The sequence below is a fragment of the Gambusia affinis genome, linkage group LG13 (genome assembly GCF_019740435.1).
Source record: "Gambusia affinis linkage group LG13, SWU_Gaff_1.0, whole genome shotgun sequence".
NCBI classification, from domain to species: Eukaryota; Metazoa; Chordata; class Actinopteri; order Cyprinodontiformes; family Poeciliidae; genus Gambusia; species Gambusia affinis.
In genome coordinates this window covers 11647050-11669900 of record NC_057880.1, presented here as the reverse complement: position 1 = coordinate 11669900, position 22851 = coordinate 11647050, and the positions used below count along the sequence as shown (strand labels likewise).

At 38.2% G+C, this 22851-nt stretch overlaps 1 protein-coding gene across 2 annotated transcripts in view; it reads right to left on the bottom strand.

The window, feature by feature from the left end:
• Positions 1–862: 862 nt before the first annotated feature.
• Positions 863–22851, bottom strand: part of LOC122842542 (E3 ubiquitin-protein ligase NEURL1-like) — a 35081-nt gene continuing 13092 nt past the window's right edge. Inside the window, exons 4-6 of one of the 2 annotated variants that reach the window (XM_044136519.1) lie at positions 10281–11006; positions 5375–5554; positions 863–4068 (exon numbers count right to left, since the gene is read on the bottom strand). In XM_044136519.1, the coding sequence (XP_043992454.1) occupies positions 3824–4068; positions 5375–5554; positions 10281–11006 (1151 nt within the window). In that variant the 3' untranslated portion in view covers positions 863–3823. The remainder of the gene's footprint in view (positions 4069–5374; positions 5555–10280; positions 11007–22851) is intronic. The other variant, XM_044136520.1, reaches the window with a different exon arrangement.

The window sequence follows — 22851 nt, the reverse complement described above, 5'->3', positions numbered from 1 at the left end:
CAATACTGTCTACCGCTTTTTTTTTGAAATCCAAACTTAATACCTTAATAGATGGTGTTTGTGTTTGGCCAAGCAGCTGTCTGGCAGAGATAGTAAAACTCAGCTTGAGCATGTCTGGAAAACCCTTTGAGCCTTTAGAAGGCTGGCGGCCAGGTTCACTGAGAGTTCTTAGTGGAAATTCTACGTGTACACAGACACTGGCGAAAGACGATGCATTCATGTCACTTTCACAGACTCTACCTGCACGTTTTCCTCTGAGAATACTCAACCACGAGTGGCAGCCGCCACTGCCCTGTTTCATGTCTGGACATCATAGGTTGTGGATTGGGCCATTAGACAGTGCTGCAGCAGAACCCCACAGACAGGCCAGCTAACATCATAACAGATTATGTTAGCTGTGGCCAGGGCTACATACCGCAAATGTAAACACTTTCCTTGTGAGTTATGGTCGTTTACTAAAAGCTCTTGCCTGTGTTATTTGCATAGTATATGGCGCAATGCTAGTCAAGAACACTTGTGAGAAGGATTGTATGGTGCAGAGTACCTTTTTGGTTTCTATCTCCTTTCCGACTTCATATTTCTGCTAAGTGTTACCATCAGGTATTTGCAATGCATATTTAGAGAAAACATAGTGACATTTATCCAATCTTATACCCCATTTGTGCCAAATTGACTTAATATTCATGCTGTGCAGAAGAGCTGAAACAGTAGAATCATAAGTTTCCCCTTTCATAGCAATTTAAGCCAAATGGCTAGACTTAATTAAAGAATGACCAACCTACACACTTGCAAGAGCTATAAACGTATGTGCTTCTTTTATGTATGAGTGATAACTTAAAGAGAAAAAAAAACAGCAGAAAGGTCAGTGTTACAGACTTTATTTTTCAAACAAAACATAATTCATATTCAGATGCAATTAGATTATTTTAACATCTTTTAGAAAGAAAAAAAATAGCAAACCAAATCCTATTTTTTTTCTCATATACGCTTTGTAACATTTGCTGACATTTTTTTTTGACTTGGACTGAAACTATTTGGTCACATGTTGTTCATAATTCTAATTTTTAATGGTCAGTAAAAAAAAAACTTACAAATGTCTATCCCTTGAAGTGGTATAGATATGGCTCATCATCCATGAGAAGAAAAAATAATGGGAAGATGCAGCTGGTCTGGCTTATTTTATTGCTTTACACTTGTTTAAAATCTATATTTATTTACAGCAACTTCCTGTTGCTATTCATAACAATGAGTTGCTATGTCAAATTTAGATATTTCTACTTCCTGGAAAGGCTAAGGAATTTTTGTCTTGGTCAGATGATTGGAAGTTTAACATTCATTTATCTGTTACTTAATTTGTGAAGTTGTACATGATTAGTAATATATGTTTTTGGTAAAAAGAGAGAATACTTGAATTTCCATGCTGGCTTTTTGGCTATGTGTTTAAAGACCACATTTCTGAAACAGGATAGGTTACCTAGATACTGAATAAAAGTGTGCAATGATTTTTACATTATATGTGGTATATTCTCAAATTTATTAAATGTGCTTGAAAATTGCACATTTGGCTTGTTTAAACATGTGCTGAATAGGGTGAGGTTGCAGAGTTTTTTTGTTTACCTGAACTGTTTGGAACTGGAAAAATATCAGTAAGCTCTTTCTATAACTATTCATGCTATAGACCTGTTGTAGCAGATTTCTATATTCCTACACCAAAACTATTAAGATTATAGATACATTTCCTAATTTAGCCACACATATAAAAACACGCAAATATTCTTTATAATAACATAAAAAGAGCTTTTGAATGTACAAGCAAGGTTTCAATCCTCACAAGTTTCTCTTTCTGGTACAAATACTCCTTATTTTATTTCTTAGTCAGGAAGGGAAAAATAACCAGGTATGAAAAAGCTAATAAACATTCCAAACAACATTCCAGCACAGAACAGCATAATGTGTAATTGTCACAGGGTTAATATTTAGACTAGGAAATTTATGCAAGGATGTCATTCATCTGTCATCCATCCATCCATCCATCTTGTCCAATCGTAGCTGTTCCATATTTAAAGACCATTATAGAGATGTTTGCTGTAAAAGTGATATTTATAGCTTAAAAAAAAAATTGGAAACAAATGACCACATTGGAAACTCAAGGCTGGAAAAATATTGACATTAAAACATGTAGGAGCTCTTTGTGGAAGTCACAAGAAATACTATGCATACCACCATCAAGGACATATTCGGTTTCAAATAAAATATAGCAATGTTGTGTTTCTATGTCTGAGTGTCAACCAGCTCATATCTTGAAAACTAGAACCGCAAAATAAGGATTCTATGATGAAAAGTAATCTGAACATTACTTTCGGTTTTCACAGTGAACTGCCTAATATACACTCAGAAAATATGAACAAATTTTATACAACATACTTGTAATTGGTAATGTTAATCCTGCAATGATGAGATGACATGTTATAAAACACAACTTAATATCTACTATAATAAATGAGTGATGCAATTTTTGAGGAAAAAAACAAACAAGAAAACATTGTTACCTATTTGAAGATGATCAGCATATAATACATGAGTAGACAAGTGAAAATATGTTTTCTTTTATAATCGGAGAGCAGCACACGAAAAATGATATGCAAATAAAATTCTCACAGTTGTTACACCTTTGTCACCGATTGCACACGAGAACCAGCTTGAAGATGCAATGCACAGATATACAATATTATTCAATCAAATATTACTATTTTAATCTCGTAAAGAAGATTCTCATGTAAGTGGAGAAGGATTATAGGATAATTAGTAATTCTAAGAGTGAAGAAGAGCTTGATTCAACACTTTAAAGAAAAAAAAAGAACTTTCTCAGTACCCACCACTCTTTATTTGGATGATTTTTGTGCAATTACATAATCCAGCAAAGTTACTGAAAAGCCACAAAAAGGAGGGCATGACAGCCAACACCCAGCAGACGTATCTCAACTTCTGAGTTAACTAACACTTCATCTTCACCAAAACAGGCACACACTGCTCAACCACCTCCTCATCTCCCCCCATCTCAGTCTCAAACTTACAGCCTCCTCAGCCTCCATCTTCACTGATTCACATTCTCAATCCTCATCATGTGACCTTCTCCGGTGACATTGTTCTCACTTTTGCACCGTTCCCATAGTCTCTGCCTGATAACCTCAGGTGGTGGGCTAATATGCAAGGCACGCCACTTATTACGGATTTAAGTTCCTTTAAGTTTCTCTGTACCCTTAGTGCTTAGGTTTTATTGTGCGATTATTGCTAAAAGAAGATTTTCTCACCCTCTCTACTTATTATTATTTTTTTTTCCACCGCCTTCAGGAAATCTCAAAATAAAACTATTCCTTGATTTTCACTCAGTTTAGGAAAATAATCGATTCTTCCTCTTAAACGACTGTCTGACTCAAAGCTTCCTGACAAGCAGCAGAGTAGCAGCTGGTGAAGCTGGCGATTGATTCTGTTTGTTATTATCTCCTGCGCTGGACAAACTCCATTTAACTTGGATGGAGAGATCATGAAGGGTTTATTCTGCATGACATGGAACATAGCAGTTTCTCTTCAGCATAAATGAGTTGATGCATACTGTCATGTTGTTTTTACCGTACCACATTTAGCTTTTCTTGATCACACTGCATATCTAATGGCTTTTGATGACGTCTCCTATTATTTGAACAAAATGTTTTATCAAGCTTCAAGTCCTGTTGTAGAGTACCTGAGCCAGATCATCATTTGTGCTGTCTTTAAAAAGTCTTACATGGCTTTTGCGATATCTTGAGCATTGTCGGAGGCAAGTCTATGTGCTCCGGTAGGTCTTGATGATGTCTTTGATTGTCCGTCGACAGATTGGGCAGCACGCGTTGGCCATCTTCTTGAGCTTCAGGCCACAGGCATAGCAGAGACACATGTGACCGCAGGCATAAAGGACGGTGTCCACCATGTTCTCGTAGCAGATAGTGCATTCGTCACTCCACGAGCTGGACGAAGATGGGAATGTAGGGGACTCTGGATGGCTGGAAAACGGCGAGCTTGGGTTTATACCTGAGAAGGAGGAGAGAAGAGACATAAGAAAAAGAGCTGAAATGCTAGAAAAGGTCTAAGCTCATAATGCGAACTCTGCAGGAAACATGGATTTGACACAAGTGTGACCACTAACAGGTAGAGGGGTTGTTCTCCTCATCTTGCTATAATGCAATGTGATTTTGGGAAAACCTTGCTGCTTTTCACACTGAAGCTAACATGGCACCTGCCACCTGCTGAAACAGTTGTGCTGATCAATGACACCCACAACTTCGCAACATCTCTGCTGTAGACATGCTGCCTCAGTAGCTTGTCCCCATGTAAACAGCCTTGGAATGGCTCAAAGAACACAAAAACTGTCTGAAGTGTTCATCTGGCAAATAAACTCTCCAGATAAAAATTAGAGGGTCCAACTCTCTGCTGCACTAAATGCACATTCAGTAATATGTAAGAAATTTTCGCTTGTTTGATGTAACTAAAGAAACCTTGGGACAGCAGATTGCAGAACCACTGGGCCTCCTCTAAATGTCAGTCAGTATTTATGTGTCACATTTTCTGCCACTTTTCCTTCCTCCTGAGACAACATGGACAGCACAGATGGCAGCTTCATATCACAAAGGTAAATGTTTCTAAAACAGGCATTTCAGTTTTACAGTTGACTAATTTACATTGGACGATAATTCATTGCAAGTATTCACACCTGTTGACCATTTTCATATAACAAACTGTATGTAACTTATGCTGACACAAAGTAGAGAAGAGGAGAAAAACTGATGGTTGTCTTTGTAATACTACAAATGAGAATGTGTAAATGCTTTGCACATGTAAAAGATGAATATTCTGCTCAATATTTTGGCAGAATAGCTAAGGTTTGGTCAGACTGGACAGAGAACATCTTTTCAACTTCTTATCACAGATTTTCAATTGGATTTCTGCCTGGACTTTGACTTCTCCATTCCAATAAATTAATATGCTGTGAACTGAACCATTCCTTTGTGGCTCCGGCTGTGTATTCAAGGGTATTTTCTTCTTGAAAGTTGATCTGCCAGCACATGTTTCTTCCAGGATGTATTTTATGCATGGCTAAAGTACATGGTTATCTTGTACTGAAGAAAAGCACATCACAGCATTTTAGGGATGGTGTATTCTAAATGGTCTGTTTTACTTGGCGTCTAACCACTTCTTTCTACATATTTGCTCTGTCCCCAACATATTTTTTGTCAAAATTCTTATGGCTTCTTTCAACAATCGGTTTCTTCTTGGCATTATTCCAAAAATCTGTAGTGTGAGAATCTGAAGAGAACTTTCCGTGAAACCTTGAACCAACCTGTGGAAGGGGAAAACAGTGTGCTGTAGTTGGAGTTAAGGCTTGAATTCAGACTGATGGTCAGTGTGGTGTTGAGGTTGGACCCAGAGTTTCTACTGCAGAGTGTTGTCGGGGTGTTGGGTGTACACAACGGCGAGCTGGGCACTGATGAACCTTGATGATCGAGAGGCAAAGATGAGCCTTGGATAGAGAGAGGACAGACAATTAACATCCGCTTTCGTAAAAACAGTCAAAGCAAGAGTTTTACAAGAGCTGATTACAGTGGATTAGCAAACATTCAGGCAAATGTAATTGTTCTGGTCATCTAACTGCCACATATAATTCTTCTATTTCTTTCACTCCACATCTATCACCAAGCAGATGACTAGTGAGTCCACAGTGTATGTGTGTGGGTGTAAACGAGTGAGTCACGAGCTTGCACGGCCCCCTCCCTTCCTTCCTCCTTCACGAATCCATGATCCCTCTGGATGAGGTACAAAACAACTTCCACAGACTATCTGTTGTCTGATCCATATGATCCAACCTCATCTGCGCCCCTTAACCACTGGAGCTGCCATTGGTTCTCATACAGGCCGGTCATCTCTCCTAGGACACAAAAATATTGACCCAGTTCCCCAATTGTCACAGTCTGACTGATCGTTCACTTGGCGTCATGCACATGACATTGATGCCTTACATCCCTTACAAACATTTTGTTTGTTCTAAGTGTTCTAGAGGTGATAATGGTGAGAAACCACAGAAAAAAATTTGTCAAGGTTCAGAATTTTATATGGTATACAAATAATGTTTTCTGCATGCTCTGATGTATTGCTCTAAACCCGAATGCCTTTTCTACCATCCATTTTTAACACTGCTCTTGGTTTGGGCTTACATAAACAAATTATAGTAGGGCTTTATGCAACAGCGAGTTTGTTGCTAAAAAGGTCAGGACAGAAAGACAACAGAAACATAAGTCTTTCAGTAATTTAGGTCACTGTTGAGATTGATGATTGTACCACTTTGGTGAGGCACCGTCTGCCGGGATCACATATTGATTACATTGTATTACAGAGGGGACAGGGGTGTACACGTTTGCATTACCACCTTAAACTGACCTTTTGGGGCTTTTCACCAAGGGTAAATATCCCGGTGAACGCTAATAAGGCAGAATGGATAACCTTCATGTCTATTTATGCACCCTTTCATCAAGGGCGCCTTTCATCTTCTCTTGGATAAATTTATAACTGGTGTTGCAGTATTTGTTGTCTGTTTATTTCTGTTTGAGCCTTTTGTGTTTAGTGCCTTCAAGTTCTTGTTTATTACATGTAGCAATATATCACATTATGAGTACCAGTCAAGGCAAACTTCTTGTCTACACATAGAATAGCATTTCTCTGCAAGCTGCAAACTGAGCATTTACCCTCTTGCAGCCTTTGCCAGCTTTCTGGGGGACAGATGTTGCCAAGATGTGTAAAGATTTGCTAAAGCATTCAGTCACGGGCAGAAATTTGGGAATCAATTGAAAATAGATGGAGACAATAAGAGGTGTTTGTGGTTTAATAAAGAATCAAACATTTTTCACATAAAAATTATTATAGTCTAATGTGTATTTTTATTCAGCCCCCCTTTACTCTGATACCTATAGATAAAATCCAGCACAGTTTATTGTATTTAAAAGTCACCAGGATGGTAAAATAACAGTGCAATAGCAGATGTTGTGTGGAGGCCCCAGAAGTTTGTTGAAGGTGGAAAGACAAAAACAAACCTGAACACACACCATCCCAAAAATGAAATAAGGCAGTGGCTACGTCATGGCAGCATTTGCAGGATGCATTTTTTTTTCTTTACAGGAACAGGGAAGCTGGTAAATGTGGTGCTAAATACTGGGCAGAACTGGAGGAATATCTATTAGAACCTGGACCAATACAGAATCTGAGAAAGACTTGATAACTGATGTCCACAGACACTTTCCATCACTTGTTGAAACAGAACTCTGCTTTTGCTTTTTGCACTTGCATATCCGATTTCCTTACCACATGTAATCACTTGGAGAAATCTTCTGCAGCTGATGAGAAGCATTTATTGCAAATCTAGAGACACAATGAGATCCAGAGTGGACCAAAGACAAGGTACCCCACTTGTTGTGGGTCCTGGCTATGCAGGTTGTGAAGCAGGAAGGATTGCTGCTTTGCACCATCAATATATACTGGCACCAATGAATGATAAAAAGCCAAGTCAAGACATTGGGCTCTGAGTGGAACACATTTTATCCTTCAGAGACAAGTGTGCTAGTTTATGGCACCAGTATTGCCCTGTAGGGTGGCGGGGGGGTGATTGGTCTTCTTAATGTTAACTTTAGTGGCATGTATCTAGGAAGCATTCCCATGGATGTCAGGATGTTGCTTTTCAGAGTAGAGCAAAACACTGTGTCAACAAGAGTAGTGTTACCTATCAGAGCTGCTAACAATTGCATGGTGATGTATATATCATAGCTGCTTCAGGATAGCAGCTGAGAAGATAAAGGAGGCAGTCATGCAAACTCATAATGATGGCAATACACGACAACATCAGGATGTTAAATGTTGAACATGAAATGGTTAAATCTTACTTTCCCAGATAAAACAGACAAAGTGATCATGTGACAGTGGCAGACTCTCATCTGTTCCACCTCAGAGGCTTGACAGCACCCAGCCATGACAAACTGTCACTTGCTTCAGTGGCTAGATGTCTCCATAGCAACTTATAGCATGGAACTGCACAGGCTGTGGGTGAGTTTAGACATCCCATCACAAACACATCACACCCACATCCCTCCTCCCCCCCACACACAGCTGGAGCGGGTAACGCACTGAGTAATGGACCCCAAAGAACCAAAATGTGGATATGATTGGGGGGGGACAAAATAAAATGCAAATAGGAAAAAGAGGAAGTACAGAGGGAAAACTAATGTTACTAGAACTGGCTGTGGGTGGAAAACCCAGCACAGCAAATCTCCAAGCAATTACATTTTAATAATGCATCAGGAGGGCATCATAAGAAGCTATCACAGGCTCCCTCCTGATACATAATGCTGCCTGCTGGGAGCCCACGCAAGACAGAAATAACCTCCCGAGTTCTCAGTCTGGCTGACTGCATGGGGGAGTGGAAAGGAGAGCAAAGCATCCAGGAGAGGTTTGAAGAAGAAAAACAGGAGAACTGATCAATTTTATTTTATTTTAACTTTCAGTAAAGGTCACCTTCAATTATTGATTTTCTGTGAACGAGACACCTGCTCTGCTCAGATGCATACATTACTGCGCAAGCCAGCGACAGTGGAATAAGGCGATATGGCTTTTAAATAATGTATATTTTTCAATCTGCAGTGATGGGAGAGTGAAAAAAAAAAACTAAATTTGTTCTCGTAGTACTCTCTAGGTTCCCACACACTTGAAAAGTCTGGAGAATGTGGGATTTCATCTTTATTGTCCAAATGTGTGTGAAAAAAAAGAATTATATGGGAAAAAAACATCTATTTCGAGATTTAAATTCCTTCTTCCATCTTCTAAGGGGTAAAAAAAAAAAAATCTCAAAACGCTCACTGCAAAATTTAGTGTAAAATTTATATGACATACTTTAGTTTTACAAAACTGTTACTTTCCCATAGTGAAAATCTGAAAAAAAATTATTTAAACTATTTTTTTTTTCTCATCTTTATTGTGACAGAATGCCATTTTCATTCAGAGGCTTTTGAGCATCTCAACCAGAGGTGCTGATAGTCGTGGAGGATGCGACCCCATTCACAACAACTACAATAATTTGGACAAATAACTTTGTTGGACAATCTCTGGAGAGAAAGAAAACATCTCCACTTTTCACTTTTCAGTATGAAATGCAGGAAAAGAAACTCCGTACATGAAATTCCATTTGCCTTCAGGCAAACCCTGAATGAATCTGTGAGATCTGCTGAAACAAAACACAAAAGACACATTCTGTTTAACCAAAAGCTCAAAGCTAACTGCCATATTCAAATCACTAGAGCTGCATTCAAATTACCTACTGATATTGCAATTGATAAAAAGTCAGAGAGCAGCCCAGACGGCAAAGGATGAGAAACTTTTTTATGGTTTTAAAGAGTGGGAATTAGCCCTCCAAAACGTAATTTAACAATTCCATGCTGTATTAACTTCTTAATGGAAAGCTGCAAAAGACCTCCTTTGTAGATATTTGGAAGACAGCAGGGGAATTAAAAGCCAGCCTGTTGATAAAACTACAACTTAACTTTCAAGTCAAATCTTTTTGACTGAAATCCAATTAGACCCTTTTCACCCTGGATTGCAAGCATGATTTGTTCTTAAATCATATTTTAAACTTCTCTCTGAATGTAGGAGCACCAGTGGTGTTACATATGAATCAGGAATATATAACTGGGAAATATAAAGCCTTCAAGCTAAAGGCTTTATATTGAAGGTTTGGTTTAACACTTTAATAGTTCTTCCAGATTTTTTCTGAAAGATTACCTTCCATTTTTCTTATTAAACTGGACTTATGTTATCAATTATGGTCTTAGAATAAGATGGCACACCATTGCTTCTACCATAATCACTATTAATAACATCACCATTATTATGATTATTATTAGGTAACAGTAGCACTTACAGCAGTATTATTATTATTATTAATCATAACTTCACTGTGCAGACATAAAATCACTTTGCTATAATAAGTCTAATTTTCACTTTAAATAATTGTTGTTTTTCAGTGGTTATTTTCTTTTCTGTATTTATATTTTTGAAGGCTGGTAATTCTGTCCTTGTGCTTTTGTAATGTTAAATAATGTAACCTGTTGTGATAAAAAAAAAAAATGGAAGGAACACTGAGTATAGCGACATGATAAACCTAACACAACTAGCTAAGTGAAAAAGATTGAAACCAGGGAAGATTAGTGTACCTAAAATTCTGAGTTGAGTGACGGATCCATGCAGACCGTAGAACATCCAGAGAGGCCTGGAGTTATCGACACAAAGCGCCATTCCTGCACTGCTCCCATTATGGCTCATCATAAGCTCCCCATCTGCATTCACCACAAAGCTCAAAATATCCCCACTGTGGAGTTGCACAGCCACCCGGGACACGGCCCAGAATTCCTTGCGGTCAACCAGGGACTCGGGGTTCGATGGGAGATCACTGGGCCTGAGAGTGGCCGGGTCACAGGACGTCACGCCGTAAGAAAGAGACCCCCCCCGGCTGGCTCCTGCTTTCACCTTCACAAACACAATCTCTGAACAGTGCATTGGGCGGCTGGTGAACACCAGGGTTCTCTCGTCGCCGCGGTGATCTGGCCGAGCAACCGTGTGCTTATCGAGCGCGGTGACATGGAGGCCATGAATAGTGTGAAACTGCAGATCAGTGTTCAAGTGGCCAGGCAGCAGCAAGCACTGCTGCGAGTTCTGAGAGTTCTGGGGAACATGGCAGGAGTTGGAGTTTAAAGGCTGGAGTTGTTCCTCTTCATCCCCCTCATCATCCTCTTCCTCGAGCTGCATGTCTTGCTGCTGCAGGCTCAGGTCGCACAGACTAATGGTGAGGCGAGGGTCATGACTGTTCCGCCGAGCTGAAGACCGACGGGTGGCAGCACAGGAACGAGGACGCAGGCAGTCCAGAGGAACCATCTCACTGTCTGTTCAAATACAAAACACACATACAGACACAGCATTATGTAATCCCCTTCCCCAGTGGTGTACAAAGCTTAATTTGATCATATCACAGTGTTTTTATGGTCTTTGAAATTTTACTTGGACAAGATCACAATTTTATCTGCATTTTGGCTGCAAGAAAAATAATTAGTTTTTCCAAAAGAAAAAGAAAATCAGCGTCATAATTTAATGCTTCTGCAAGTCAGTTTTATTCTCTAAGAGTTTAGTTGTACATTCTCTGTATAAGGCTCATTCATCATCCCTGCTTTCGAAAGGAACATGTTGCTATTGAACCTCTGCCTTTTATATTCATATTCATATTTAGTAGAGATGATTAAAAGCCACCCAGACAAACAAATGCATCAACGTTTACTTGCTCAGAGACACATCAGGACTTTAAGTGGGGGGCCAACTGCAGCTGCAGGCCAATCGCTGCATGGTAAGAATAATAAAGAAAAAAAAGACGTAACAGGTTTATGTAACATTCAAAGAATAAAAGACCTGTCCTGTCTGCACCTCGGGGTCCTGTTGCTAAAATATATTCTCCATTCTCAAGCCTTCGTACAAGAAAGAGCCTTGGAAATATATTCACACCCCTCAAAACATTTTGGGTGAAATGTCAAAGCATTCTATTTTGTGAAAGAAAGGAACAACAGTAGTCCATGATTGTGAAGTACAAGAACAATGTAGTATGGTTTAGTAAAAAAAAAGCCACTGAAACACCATCAGTCTGCTCTAGAAACAACACAGTTTGGATTAGACCTTAAATTTTGCATCAGATAACAGTAACATTAAAACCTGTATGTCGATGTGATCTTCCAAGCTTTCTTTTTAGAAGTTTCCCACTCACAACCAGCGGATCCACTGAATCATGTGTTGTACTACAGTCCAGAAGTGTCAATAAGCTGACCGAGCAGCAGTGCTTTATGTATTTCTGCAAAATTTTAAGACCTCTTCTGTTACACGTCTAAATGCTACAGTCAACGATTTTCTGACGGTTGTAAAAGAAAGGCATTCTAAAAACTGCATCTATGCTGCATGCAAATACTCATTCCTATGGCAAACTGGATCACTGTAAAATAGAAACCACATGGGAACATCTGTGCCAAAAGAAAACAGACGGAACGTGCTTTCTACATACACGGCCAGTCCAAACAGATCCACATAGTGGCACGCTTAAAAACTCTGTGCCAATTTTACGACAAGCTAAAATTAGTCTTATTGGACATCTGAGGAGAGCGGGGCAGGGGGTGTGGTTGAGGGTGATTGACATGATGGTGCTCACTCTCGACCCGCTTCGGGCTTCCCCTATGTGGAGTGAAAGAAGAACAAGTGAAAGTCAGGAGGAGATAAGATGAAAAATAGCGTTGGGTGGACACTTGAGAGAAAGGGCACACCTCACCACGGCTCCTCTTTATCGCCCCACAGACAGCAAATCTCCGGCCAACCCACTGATAAACTGCTGGAACTTAATTACTTCCTCTGTCAAGAGTGAGCACAAGCAGCTATGAGGCTCTTATTATTAGCAGCCTTATCATCTTCAAGGCAAAACTGGCCGTTGATGGAAGGCAAGAGATCATTTCTATTCTGGCACTGATGGTCTCCTACGGTTCACGGTTTCTGTGTTTTCTCAGAGCTGTGGCGTATTTACGTTGACGTATCAATCCGCTGTGCAGAAACACGAACAACAAAATTAGACAGAGAGCCACGTGAATATGTACGACTTTCTCTCCGCTTTAGTCTCAGTACAATGTGAATTTCACACATTTTTCAAAAACAAAAATCTCCAGGGTATTAAAAAAAAATAAAAAAATTACTACTACTACTACTACTACTACTACTACTACTACTACTAATAATAATAATAATAATAATAATAAAGGAGGGAAATTTTATTTTTCCCAACATTTGGAAATGAATTAAAGTCAATAATTGTTCACTGACATGTGTCTCCTTTAAAAAGGAGGTGGTGAATTCCTGATTAATCAAAGGTTAAATAAATACAAACCAAATAACAATAAACCAAAAATGTGTTTAGTATATCTGTGTGTGTTTGTGTAGGGAAGACGGATACAGACACTGGTTGAAATCTGTGACTCTTATGCAAGCAGTCCAACACGGAAACAATTTCCCAGTTGTACTTAACAAACAGAACTTTTTTTTTGCCATTTACTTTCTCAATGGAAAGCCAGAGACCTACATGTACACGCCAACACACACCCATGCAGTCATGCAGGTGCGGACATGTTTTTTTTTGCTCTGTTAATTATGGTGGAAAATTAAGGAAAGTTCTCACGGAAAATTTACAGCAGATTCTTGACACACACATTTGGAGCTTTAGGAATTGGCAATAACCATTTTTTTTTCTACTAAACATGATGGTAATTATATTCCACTTTGACATTTTTAAAGTTCATGTCCTTGGAGCATTCGAGTAACAACCCAGAATCACTCTTTTTTTCTTTTAAACAATACTTATGTGATTAAGTGCACAGTTGAAATTGCCCTGCTAACATTAAGTGGTCTTTAAACAGCGCCAGCCACTAATTCTCAAGAGAAACAAAATATTTAAATAGAGGAACACATACCAGACTGACACTGCAGGGCCAATGACAGACCCTTTGGCTTTGGCTCTTAATATTAACTTTGTTGGGGAAAAAACCCCAAAAAACAAAAAAGTGTAACCAGATCCTTTGCAAACACTGTGGGGAAATGTCTTCATAGAAACTGCAGAAACAAGAACGGAGACAAACATTCATCCACCTGCTATGGTTCCCCACCCCTAACAAGCAAGTCCCAGGCTTCAGGACACAGGAACTCTTCAACTAATCCGGAAAAACCAGTTCCAGGAAAGTCAAAGTGGGAAGACAAATAAAATCTGGAAACCTGTTTTAAAGTGAGCATGTGCCAAGATCAACTGCTGCGGTTTAAAAGCACATTTATAAGACCAGGCTGCCAAAACATTCAGTCCAACTCCATCTATCTCGAAGCATCATAGAAACACAAGTATGTACGATAGCAGATACTAGTACTGCATAAAGAGGTTTCTGATTAGGATGAGGAGGCATTTGGGAGTTTTAATAGTGCTAAAATCCCTATAGAAGACTCAGCTGGGATGACTGTCTGCATGAGATGTTGCATGTGATTTTGGGTATTGGTCCTAAGTATAGAAAAGAACAAGGGGGATGTCCAGAGATCTGCCTGACTTGAAAGAGTGAAGTCACCTGATATGGGAGAGATTGTCGCAAATAACAGAAGGGACTTGTGCTTGTAGAAAAATACAAAAAAAGAGGAATAAGATATTTGAAATCCAGGATAAAAACATACGCACAACTGTTTATTTAGTGGACCTAAATGACCAGGTACACTTCATGAGATGATCAGAGCAATTGAGGTGGTATAGATGGAGTAATGTGTTGTTTGTGATGGATCAAGTCAAGTTGGTATTTGGCACCTCCTGTTTTCTACTTAATCATCAACAAGTGGGAAAATGAGAAAATGTTTTTGGAAATTTATGTGCAGAAAGTGCTATTCCATTATAACCTTGAACTGTTAGAGGTATGCAAAGATTGTAAATATCATTCCAAAGGTTTAAAGTTTCTTCGCCTGAAAAATGCAGAACTATTTGGATTCACTCAACATATGAAGCACAGAGTCAAGCAGTGATCCCCCTCACATATCTGTGAATATACTGTCTTACAGCACAGAGAGACTTGCTGACAATAGTTCTGGGTGTGAAAAACACAGACAGTTATGGTGAAAATCGGTATAGCAGCACCACCCAATAATTTTCTTCACATGAAGCTGTTTTGCTACTACATTTCACAATCAAGCCAGTTAGTGTCATGTCTGTTCAGCAACTCCCTGTTTACCAGCAAATTTAATCTAGTTACTTTTGGATTACACTGTAAACATTAAAAAGCTAACCATTTCTTCTCAATAGTCATTTCAAAAGTAATAAATTAGTGTTGCTTTTATGCACCAAACATTGGGTATAACATGTAAGTATATGCTGCTGTTTTAAATCTTTGTCTTAATACTGCAAAACTGTAACATTTTCATGTCCGCCCATGCTTTGTTAGATTTTCAAGAAAATACTTTTTGAGTGCCTCGACATGCACTTTCACACAGCCACGCTTGTTTTCAGCAGTTCCATGCTGAGTTGATGAAGAGTCTAAATCTGATCTCAATTTAAAAAACATTTCTCCAATTATTCTGATTTATCTCAACGTTCTGGTCGTAGTTATATCTTTGAAAACTTCACAGATGGACATATTTGCTCACTAACATACATTCTCCTCTTTCACTTGGAGAGTTGTCCGTTCATCTGAAAGTGATTACCCCTCTCTCCGAAGGGTTCCCCCTGACCGCTGCAACTCCCAGGATCCAAACCTGACAGGCTCCATTACCATTTTTATTTTGATTTCCTGCAAATCTGTTCGATTCCACAAGGGTCGATAAAATTCCAGCAAAGCCGCAATAGCCTGCCCGGCCGCTTTTATTTTCGTTGCGCAAATCAGCTGAATTCCAGGCCCTGAGATCACTAGAGACAAAAGTCTCATAAGTCCAAGGACTTATCATGTGTGCATAATTTTAGACATTTGGTCTGAGGACAGTCTTCCAATATACCAGGTGTCTCTTTTTTTTTTTTTTTTTTTTTTTGCCAACCGTCTAGGAGATTCTTTCTTTCTTTTATTTGGATTCTTATTGTTTACAGTTCCTTGTATTTACTCTTCCTGGAGTCCACACATTCAGCACAAATAACAAAAAATATGTAAAGCATATGGATTACACAACAAATAAAAAAAACATTAACTACAACAATAAGCACATAGAAATTCAAAATAGAGGCCGTAGATCAAAACAAATGGAACTATAATATTATGAAAGCACTTTATTACTTTATTTTGAATGATTTGTAATTTCTGCACCATATTTCCTCAGGACCTTGACCCCGCCAACGAACAGTGACCTAATAACTAAACTTTCTTTACTTGATCTATTGTTGTATATTTAATAGCCATATTTAATTTTGGATGTTCCCTACACCAATGTTTAGACCCTGTTATTATAGATTTAGTTTTTTTTCCACATTCAAAATGCGGGAAAGTCAAGAGTCAGAGTCAATTACATACATAACAGCTGTTCCATTTAATAAGCAAAAAGGAAAATCATTTGGAAACAACAAAAACAGCAATGGACCTAAACAACATTCAATTTTATTCCGTTTAAAATCAGCTTGAAAATGCTTCAGAAAACTGATTAAAAATGTTCGTTTGTTTAAAGTTAACAGTCCTTTTTACCAGTCGTGTTATGCGAAGAGGAGGAGGACATTATGCTTTACTGAAATTTGAATGTGGCTTCTACCAGGGAGCAGCTGTGTTAGTCCATCTCTTTAGGTGTGTAAATATATGACCACACTGCAGTGTTATTTGATCCTCTGGTGTGCTGCATATCTTAAGAAAGTATTTGTCTCTTGCCTGAATGTATCTAACCTCTAGGGCTCTCCCTGCCCTTCAACATGCAACAATTAGTGTGCATAAACTTTACGTACATAGTACATCACAGAAAAAGTGATGTACTTTTTAAACATAAAATCCATATCTTTAGAATAAAAATGATAGTTTTAAATATCAAATAACAAATGATGCAGACAATATGCTGCAGTGTCTTAAAAGTGATTAGTTGAAGACTAAAAATTCAGAGAATATTTCAGATATACTGCAAAAATGTTCTTTTGATAATATGGAAGAATGCGTTCTGGTCAGAGGAGAAAATGTAACTTTTTAGCCCACGTGCAAAACTCAATTTCTGGCAGAAAAATAAAACTGTACAACATCCCCAGAGCAAAACATGCTAGTGGAAGCATCCTGCTGTGGACATCCTTTTTGTTGAGCAAAATCTGCTAATCTGGTCAGAAATTAAGGGGAGATAGATGAAGAAAAATACCAGAACATTCTGGAAGAAAATCTGTTAAAAGCTACAAAAGACTTGAGAATGGGATGGAGTTTATACTTCCAGCACAGTCAGAGTCAAAGAAATGATTTATAATAAACTACAGGCATTTATTAGAATCACCTACTTACTGTTCACATTCAGGTACAACTAAGAATCACTTTTGTTGAGCAAAACAAAGGAGAGGCTCTTCATGGAATCTGACTGAACCTGAGGTATTTGTCTAGAATAGATTTTGCCAACCTGGTAGAGGCACACTGCTTACGACGAGAACTGGCTTCACAAAGTACTCAGGAGATTATATTAAACAAAACCTTGCTGGTTGCCACACATTTCAGATGCGTTATGTGCAAAAGTTTCTGAAAGACATGCAAAGATAATCCTGTTCTACTTTGTGCTTTTCTATCACAAAAGAACCCATTGAAATACATAGAAGTTTGTGGTTCCAACTTGCAGTTAGTCATACAAAAAATATGTGAGAGAAGATTTCACTCCATCAAAATGAAACTAAAACCAAAACTAGTTCGAAACCTAACAAAAGAATATAAAGCCTTAAGGAACAAAGGTAACGTCTTTTAATTATATTTAACTATAAAACAAAGTTTGCTAACTGAAAGAAAGATAATTAGACCAGCCAGAGATGGTATGCAGGTCTTGCTTGACAACTGGAAAAAGTGTCTTGAGCTTCAGTTATTGCATACGACATACTGGGTAAGACTTATGAGGTTAAGAATAATATATATCTCTGTAGAAAAGCATAGTAACCTCCAGCATTATAATCCTTAGCCTAACTAGTGTTACTTGGAAATCCATTGTGTCCCTTAATCTAAACCGATGTTACAAGCTGCAGAAATTTTCATAATAGGAAAATGTGGGACAGGGCAGAGCATATTCTTGACTGTAATCAGGTTTAATGGCAAGTCCATTAAAACAGGATCATTCATGTAATTTATATGTGTTATCTTTAAACTCCAAGGAAAGGTTCAAGTAGAACAGGGAGCGAAACAGGGAAAAGACTGCAGTATGATGCATGATTTTAGCTTCTTTGTGCCAAACGATTTCAGTGAAAGGAAATTACTAAATGTTTATAGTATGGAGACATTTAGCATATCTTTTTGCCTCTCTCTCTCTTCTTCTCTCTCTCTCACCGTCCCGCTGTTTGCCTTTGGCTCCAAACACAGTTTTGATAAATGATTTTGCATATTGTGATTACCAAGGCAAATTTTTAGCATATTATTTTTGGAGGATTTGGCTTCAAGCACCAGACCAGAAATCAGATGTACTAGTGCAGCATCAATTTGCAATAGTTCAGGGTAAGCAAACCCCTCTGGTCTATCGCATGGCTTCATTCATCAAAATTAACAAAACGGTTTTTGTTCACTTGCTTTATGAAGCCTGGACGAAATAGGTAAAAACAAACTGCATCTACGTGGTGTAATACAATAATTGCAATCGGAGTTTGAGTATTACAGAGGTTAATTTTAACTTTTTTCTCCTTCAACATTTCATTTTAATCTGCCTTCAGAACAACCAAGTGCTACAAACTGTATGTGGCCTGTTCACAAATCCATTTCTATATTTAAAAGCTTGAAATCCACAAATCAAACCGAGTGAGAGGTCACCTAATCTATGTTGACAAGTGAAACAATAAGCGTTATAGCAAGTGGCACGAGTGTGTAGCACACTAAGAGAAAGGACAAAAATAAACACAAAGCCAGGAAAAGCAGTCATGTTCGAATAGCACTAAACACGTGCATAGCATTGAGTTTCTCATCATTTCATCTGAATACTAAACAGGTATGCAACAAAGATAAACAGCACGAGCAAAAATAGTTTCAGTTTTCACTTGAGTAAGATAAGATTCACACAATGACAAGTGTGAAAGACAATTTCAGAGAAAAAAAGAATGAAAACACAATTCACTAGAAACATACCTCAACTAGCCCCATCATGTTGAATGTTTCTTTGAAATAAGTGGATCGGATCCGAATAACAAAAACAAGGAATTGCATCGGTGTTTAAATGGCTGACTTGTCACAAGTTTTGCTTAGCCTTGTTAATTTCAATAAGTTTTTTAGTAACACTTAGACTGCTTGCAGTGCAGATAGTCAGTTCAGAACCTCAAACTAATTGAGACAATGAAGTGTTTTATTTTTGCTGAATAGATATACATCAGTTCAAATGTTGGTTACCACGGAAACTGAATGCAGCCCAGAAAAGACATATACAAGGTGTCTTTTTAGCCAGGTTCTCCTGCTTGCTTTGAGATGAAGAAATGTGACAGATGCCTTTAAAAGGTTGAACCCACTGAAATACATAGAAGTTTGTGGTTCCAACTTGCAGTTAGTCATACAAAAAATATGTGAGAGAAGATTTCACTCCATCAAGATGAAACTAAAACCAAAACTAGTTCGAAATCTAACAAAAGAATATAAAGCCTTAAGGAACAAAGGTTACGTCTTTTAATTATATTTAACTATAAAACAAATTTTGCTAACTGAAAGAAAGATAATTAGACCAGCCAGAGATGGTATGCAGGTCTTACTTGACAACTGGAAAAAGTGTCTTGAGCTTCAGTTATTGCATACGACATACTGGGTAAGACTTATGAGGTTAAGAATAATATATATCTCTGTAGAAAAGCATAGTAACCTCCAGCATTATAATCCTTAGCCTAAATAGTGTTACATGGAAATCCATTGTTCTCCTGCTTGCTTTGAGATGAAGAAATGTGACAGATGCCTTTAAAAGGTTGTTTAATATTCAACCTCTGAAGAAAATCTGTGCTTCATTGACATCCTCAAGAAATTTGTACTCAAAAATGTATTTTTTTTTAACATGAATAAAATGGAAAAATCTGTATATTTTTCACCTGTATTTTGCATTTTATTTCTCGTAATGGAACATTTGAAGTGACTGGCATTACTAGATAAATAAGAAAAATCAATTTGAAAATATTTCAGCCATTTGAGTCTGCTGCACATAATTTCTGGAAACAGCAAGAGACTTTATTAAATATTGTATCTATGCTTTGCCATTTTTCATTTCTTGTGTAGTTATTTCCTTAATTTCCTGACCTAATGTAAAAATGCTAATGCTAATATTATTCTATGTTAACCGACACCAGCATGCAGGTCCAATGATAATTTCACATATAATCTAATTGAGAAAATGCTTTTTGGAAAACATGTATCGGCAAGACAAATCCGAAAGTGGCAAATTTATTCAATGATTTAAAATACACCCCTCAAAACCACTCAATGAAAATATACATAGAAAGTATTACCTTTATTTCTTTGTCCCTCAGAATGATAATAAACAAGGATAGCATAAAGCAAGACATTTTACCGATGCTGATGCTCTATAGGTCCACTGCAAAGCAAATGTGGATGATTTATGTTGAAGCCCATCTCTTAATCACTTGGAAAGAACATGGCCTCATGACACTCTGGCAGATATTTGGGATTTTTCTTTAATGACTACAGAGACAAGTTGCAGATGCTCTAGCAGACACTGTCTTATGGATCACTACAGTTCTGTCAGTGACTAAATGACGCATCTACCTATGGTAAACAAAGCCCCAGTAGAGCATCTTGCATCCATCAGAAAATGTCTTTGAATTTCATCATAGCTTTAAAAAACAGAGCATGCTGCATGGTCTCTCTGCAAACCCACATACACATACTCAGCGGCCACTTTATTATGTATGCTGGTTTTTGCTAATACAATTCAGCAATTACATGGCAAGCTTAAAACTGTGATTTTCAACAACCGCCTCTCAGGTTTACAAATGAAAAGAAAAAAAAAAAAACTATTCTTGTTGACTGCAGAGTTTCAAGAGGAATTGGCAGACTGGCTCAAATTCATAAGCAACAGCAGCTAAAAACAATAGCAACAATCGTTACAACAGTGATGAGTACAGTAATTGAGGTACATTCCCCAAATGCGCAACTTGTCAAAATTTGAAGCAGATGGGTTACAGTGGCTGAAGACGGCATCGTTGCCACTCCTGCCTGTTAAGTACAAGAAACCGAGTCTGTCGGTTTCACTCTGACCAGACAGTATCAGATTGAACAAACATTGCCCGATCCAATGAGTCTGCATGATAGCTTTAACATTCAAACAGTGGGGTTTAAATTTGCCCTAGACAGCATAAAAGCATGGATTCATCCTGCCTTGTTTCAATGATTCTGGGTGCTAGTGATGTTGTGCTTTGGTGGATACATTCTAGTTTTGTTTCTTTAGTATTACAACTGATTATATCTATCTGTTTATGCTGTTCTTTTACTTGAAAATGTTTTTTTTGTGTATCCAACAAAAAAAAAACCATATTGGATGTAAGCACCAGATGTGAATACTCAGATTATTTCACTCTGGCTTGTTTAAAATGACAAACACATTATTGTACTCTAGATTAATCTAGCAAAGCACTTTTGCAATGTTCAGCTGTTGCAATCTGCAGCAACAGCTGAATGCCATCATATAAATACAAACCTAAATCTAAGAGGAATGTTTCCAATAACTTTTTGAATCTCTGCCAGATCTAACAGTTCAAAGAGCCAAAAATAGTGAGATGCAGCTGATAAAGTGATCATAAATTGTCCTTTAATCTGACAATTTATGTCAGATTAAAGGACCTAAATTGAACTTCAAGCTTTCCTTCGCCTGCATACTGCAAACTTGAAACAAAAATAAGTTGTTTTTCCGTACTTTCTGGAGATAATTTTGTGGTAGGCTGAAATACTTCAACCAGAAACAGATAAAAACTACAATGATTTAGATGCAGAAAAAGTTCTGAAAAACATGGTAAACTGAGAAATCTGTTAAAACCCCAGTCGTCAATGTATGCCTGCATAACAGCTCTGCAGCATGAGTCTTGTCATACACTTGAGGAAACCCTTTATAAGCCCTTCTCAGGACTAATGTGTCCCAGCCGGGGAATTCTCCACAGCCGCAACCTCAAAAAAGGGCACTTTAGTATGTATTGATAGTTGTGTGAGCACAGCGACCGTGGTGATGTAACAGATCTTCATGAAATTGCATGGGCAGCATTGTTGCCGTGGACAACCCCGAGGCTCAGTTTGATTTCAGCAGATTAATTTAGCTGCCTCTCTTATGCAACACCATCTCAGCTTTCTTTCAGCAGTCTCACTGATCCTGGGGTCACCTTTGACTCTTGGCATGGATGGCTAGCTAGTACACTGCTCTCTCTCAACAACAGTATAGAGGAAAAGAGCAGTGCTCCTGAAAAGGTCTCAAGATCAGAATGAGAGCTGGTTGCAGCAAAGCTGTAGAGCAGAAGGACACTTACTGAGAAGTGCAACAGATCTGAAGGATGATGGCATTGGTGAATAACACAGCACAGTGTGTTATAGTTAAAAAGGCCAAACAGTTTAACCAGACAAACTACACAATTATAAAAATACTAACAGAAAATGACACAGCAAACTAATAGGTTACTGCTGCCAAATTAAAAACATCTTTAAATCAGAAATATTACTGAGACTGAAAGATGTCAGTCAGTGAAATCATTTTGAGGAGATCTGTAAGAATTGCTCTCACACATTTCTGAAACCTATATTAAATTGCCGTTTCTCCAATTCACTGACACAGTTTGACCGAGGACTGTCATCATGTCACCTTTAGTGGTAGTTACTAAGCGATTGCTTCCTCAAAGTGTCACCAATTTCAACAAAGCTCTTTGTTGGTGCTGCACTGTCCAGCCGAGCTTGGCCTCACAGAGGCACTGCTCCCCTGTGACTCCCCCACTCAGCTCCTTCAGTCTAGTGGTAGCAGCAATTAGGGTTGCATTTGGGTTAGGGTTAGGTTGCATTTGATTATCTTGAGTGCAAGATCTATAATAATTTCATTGAA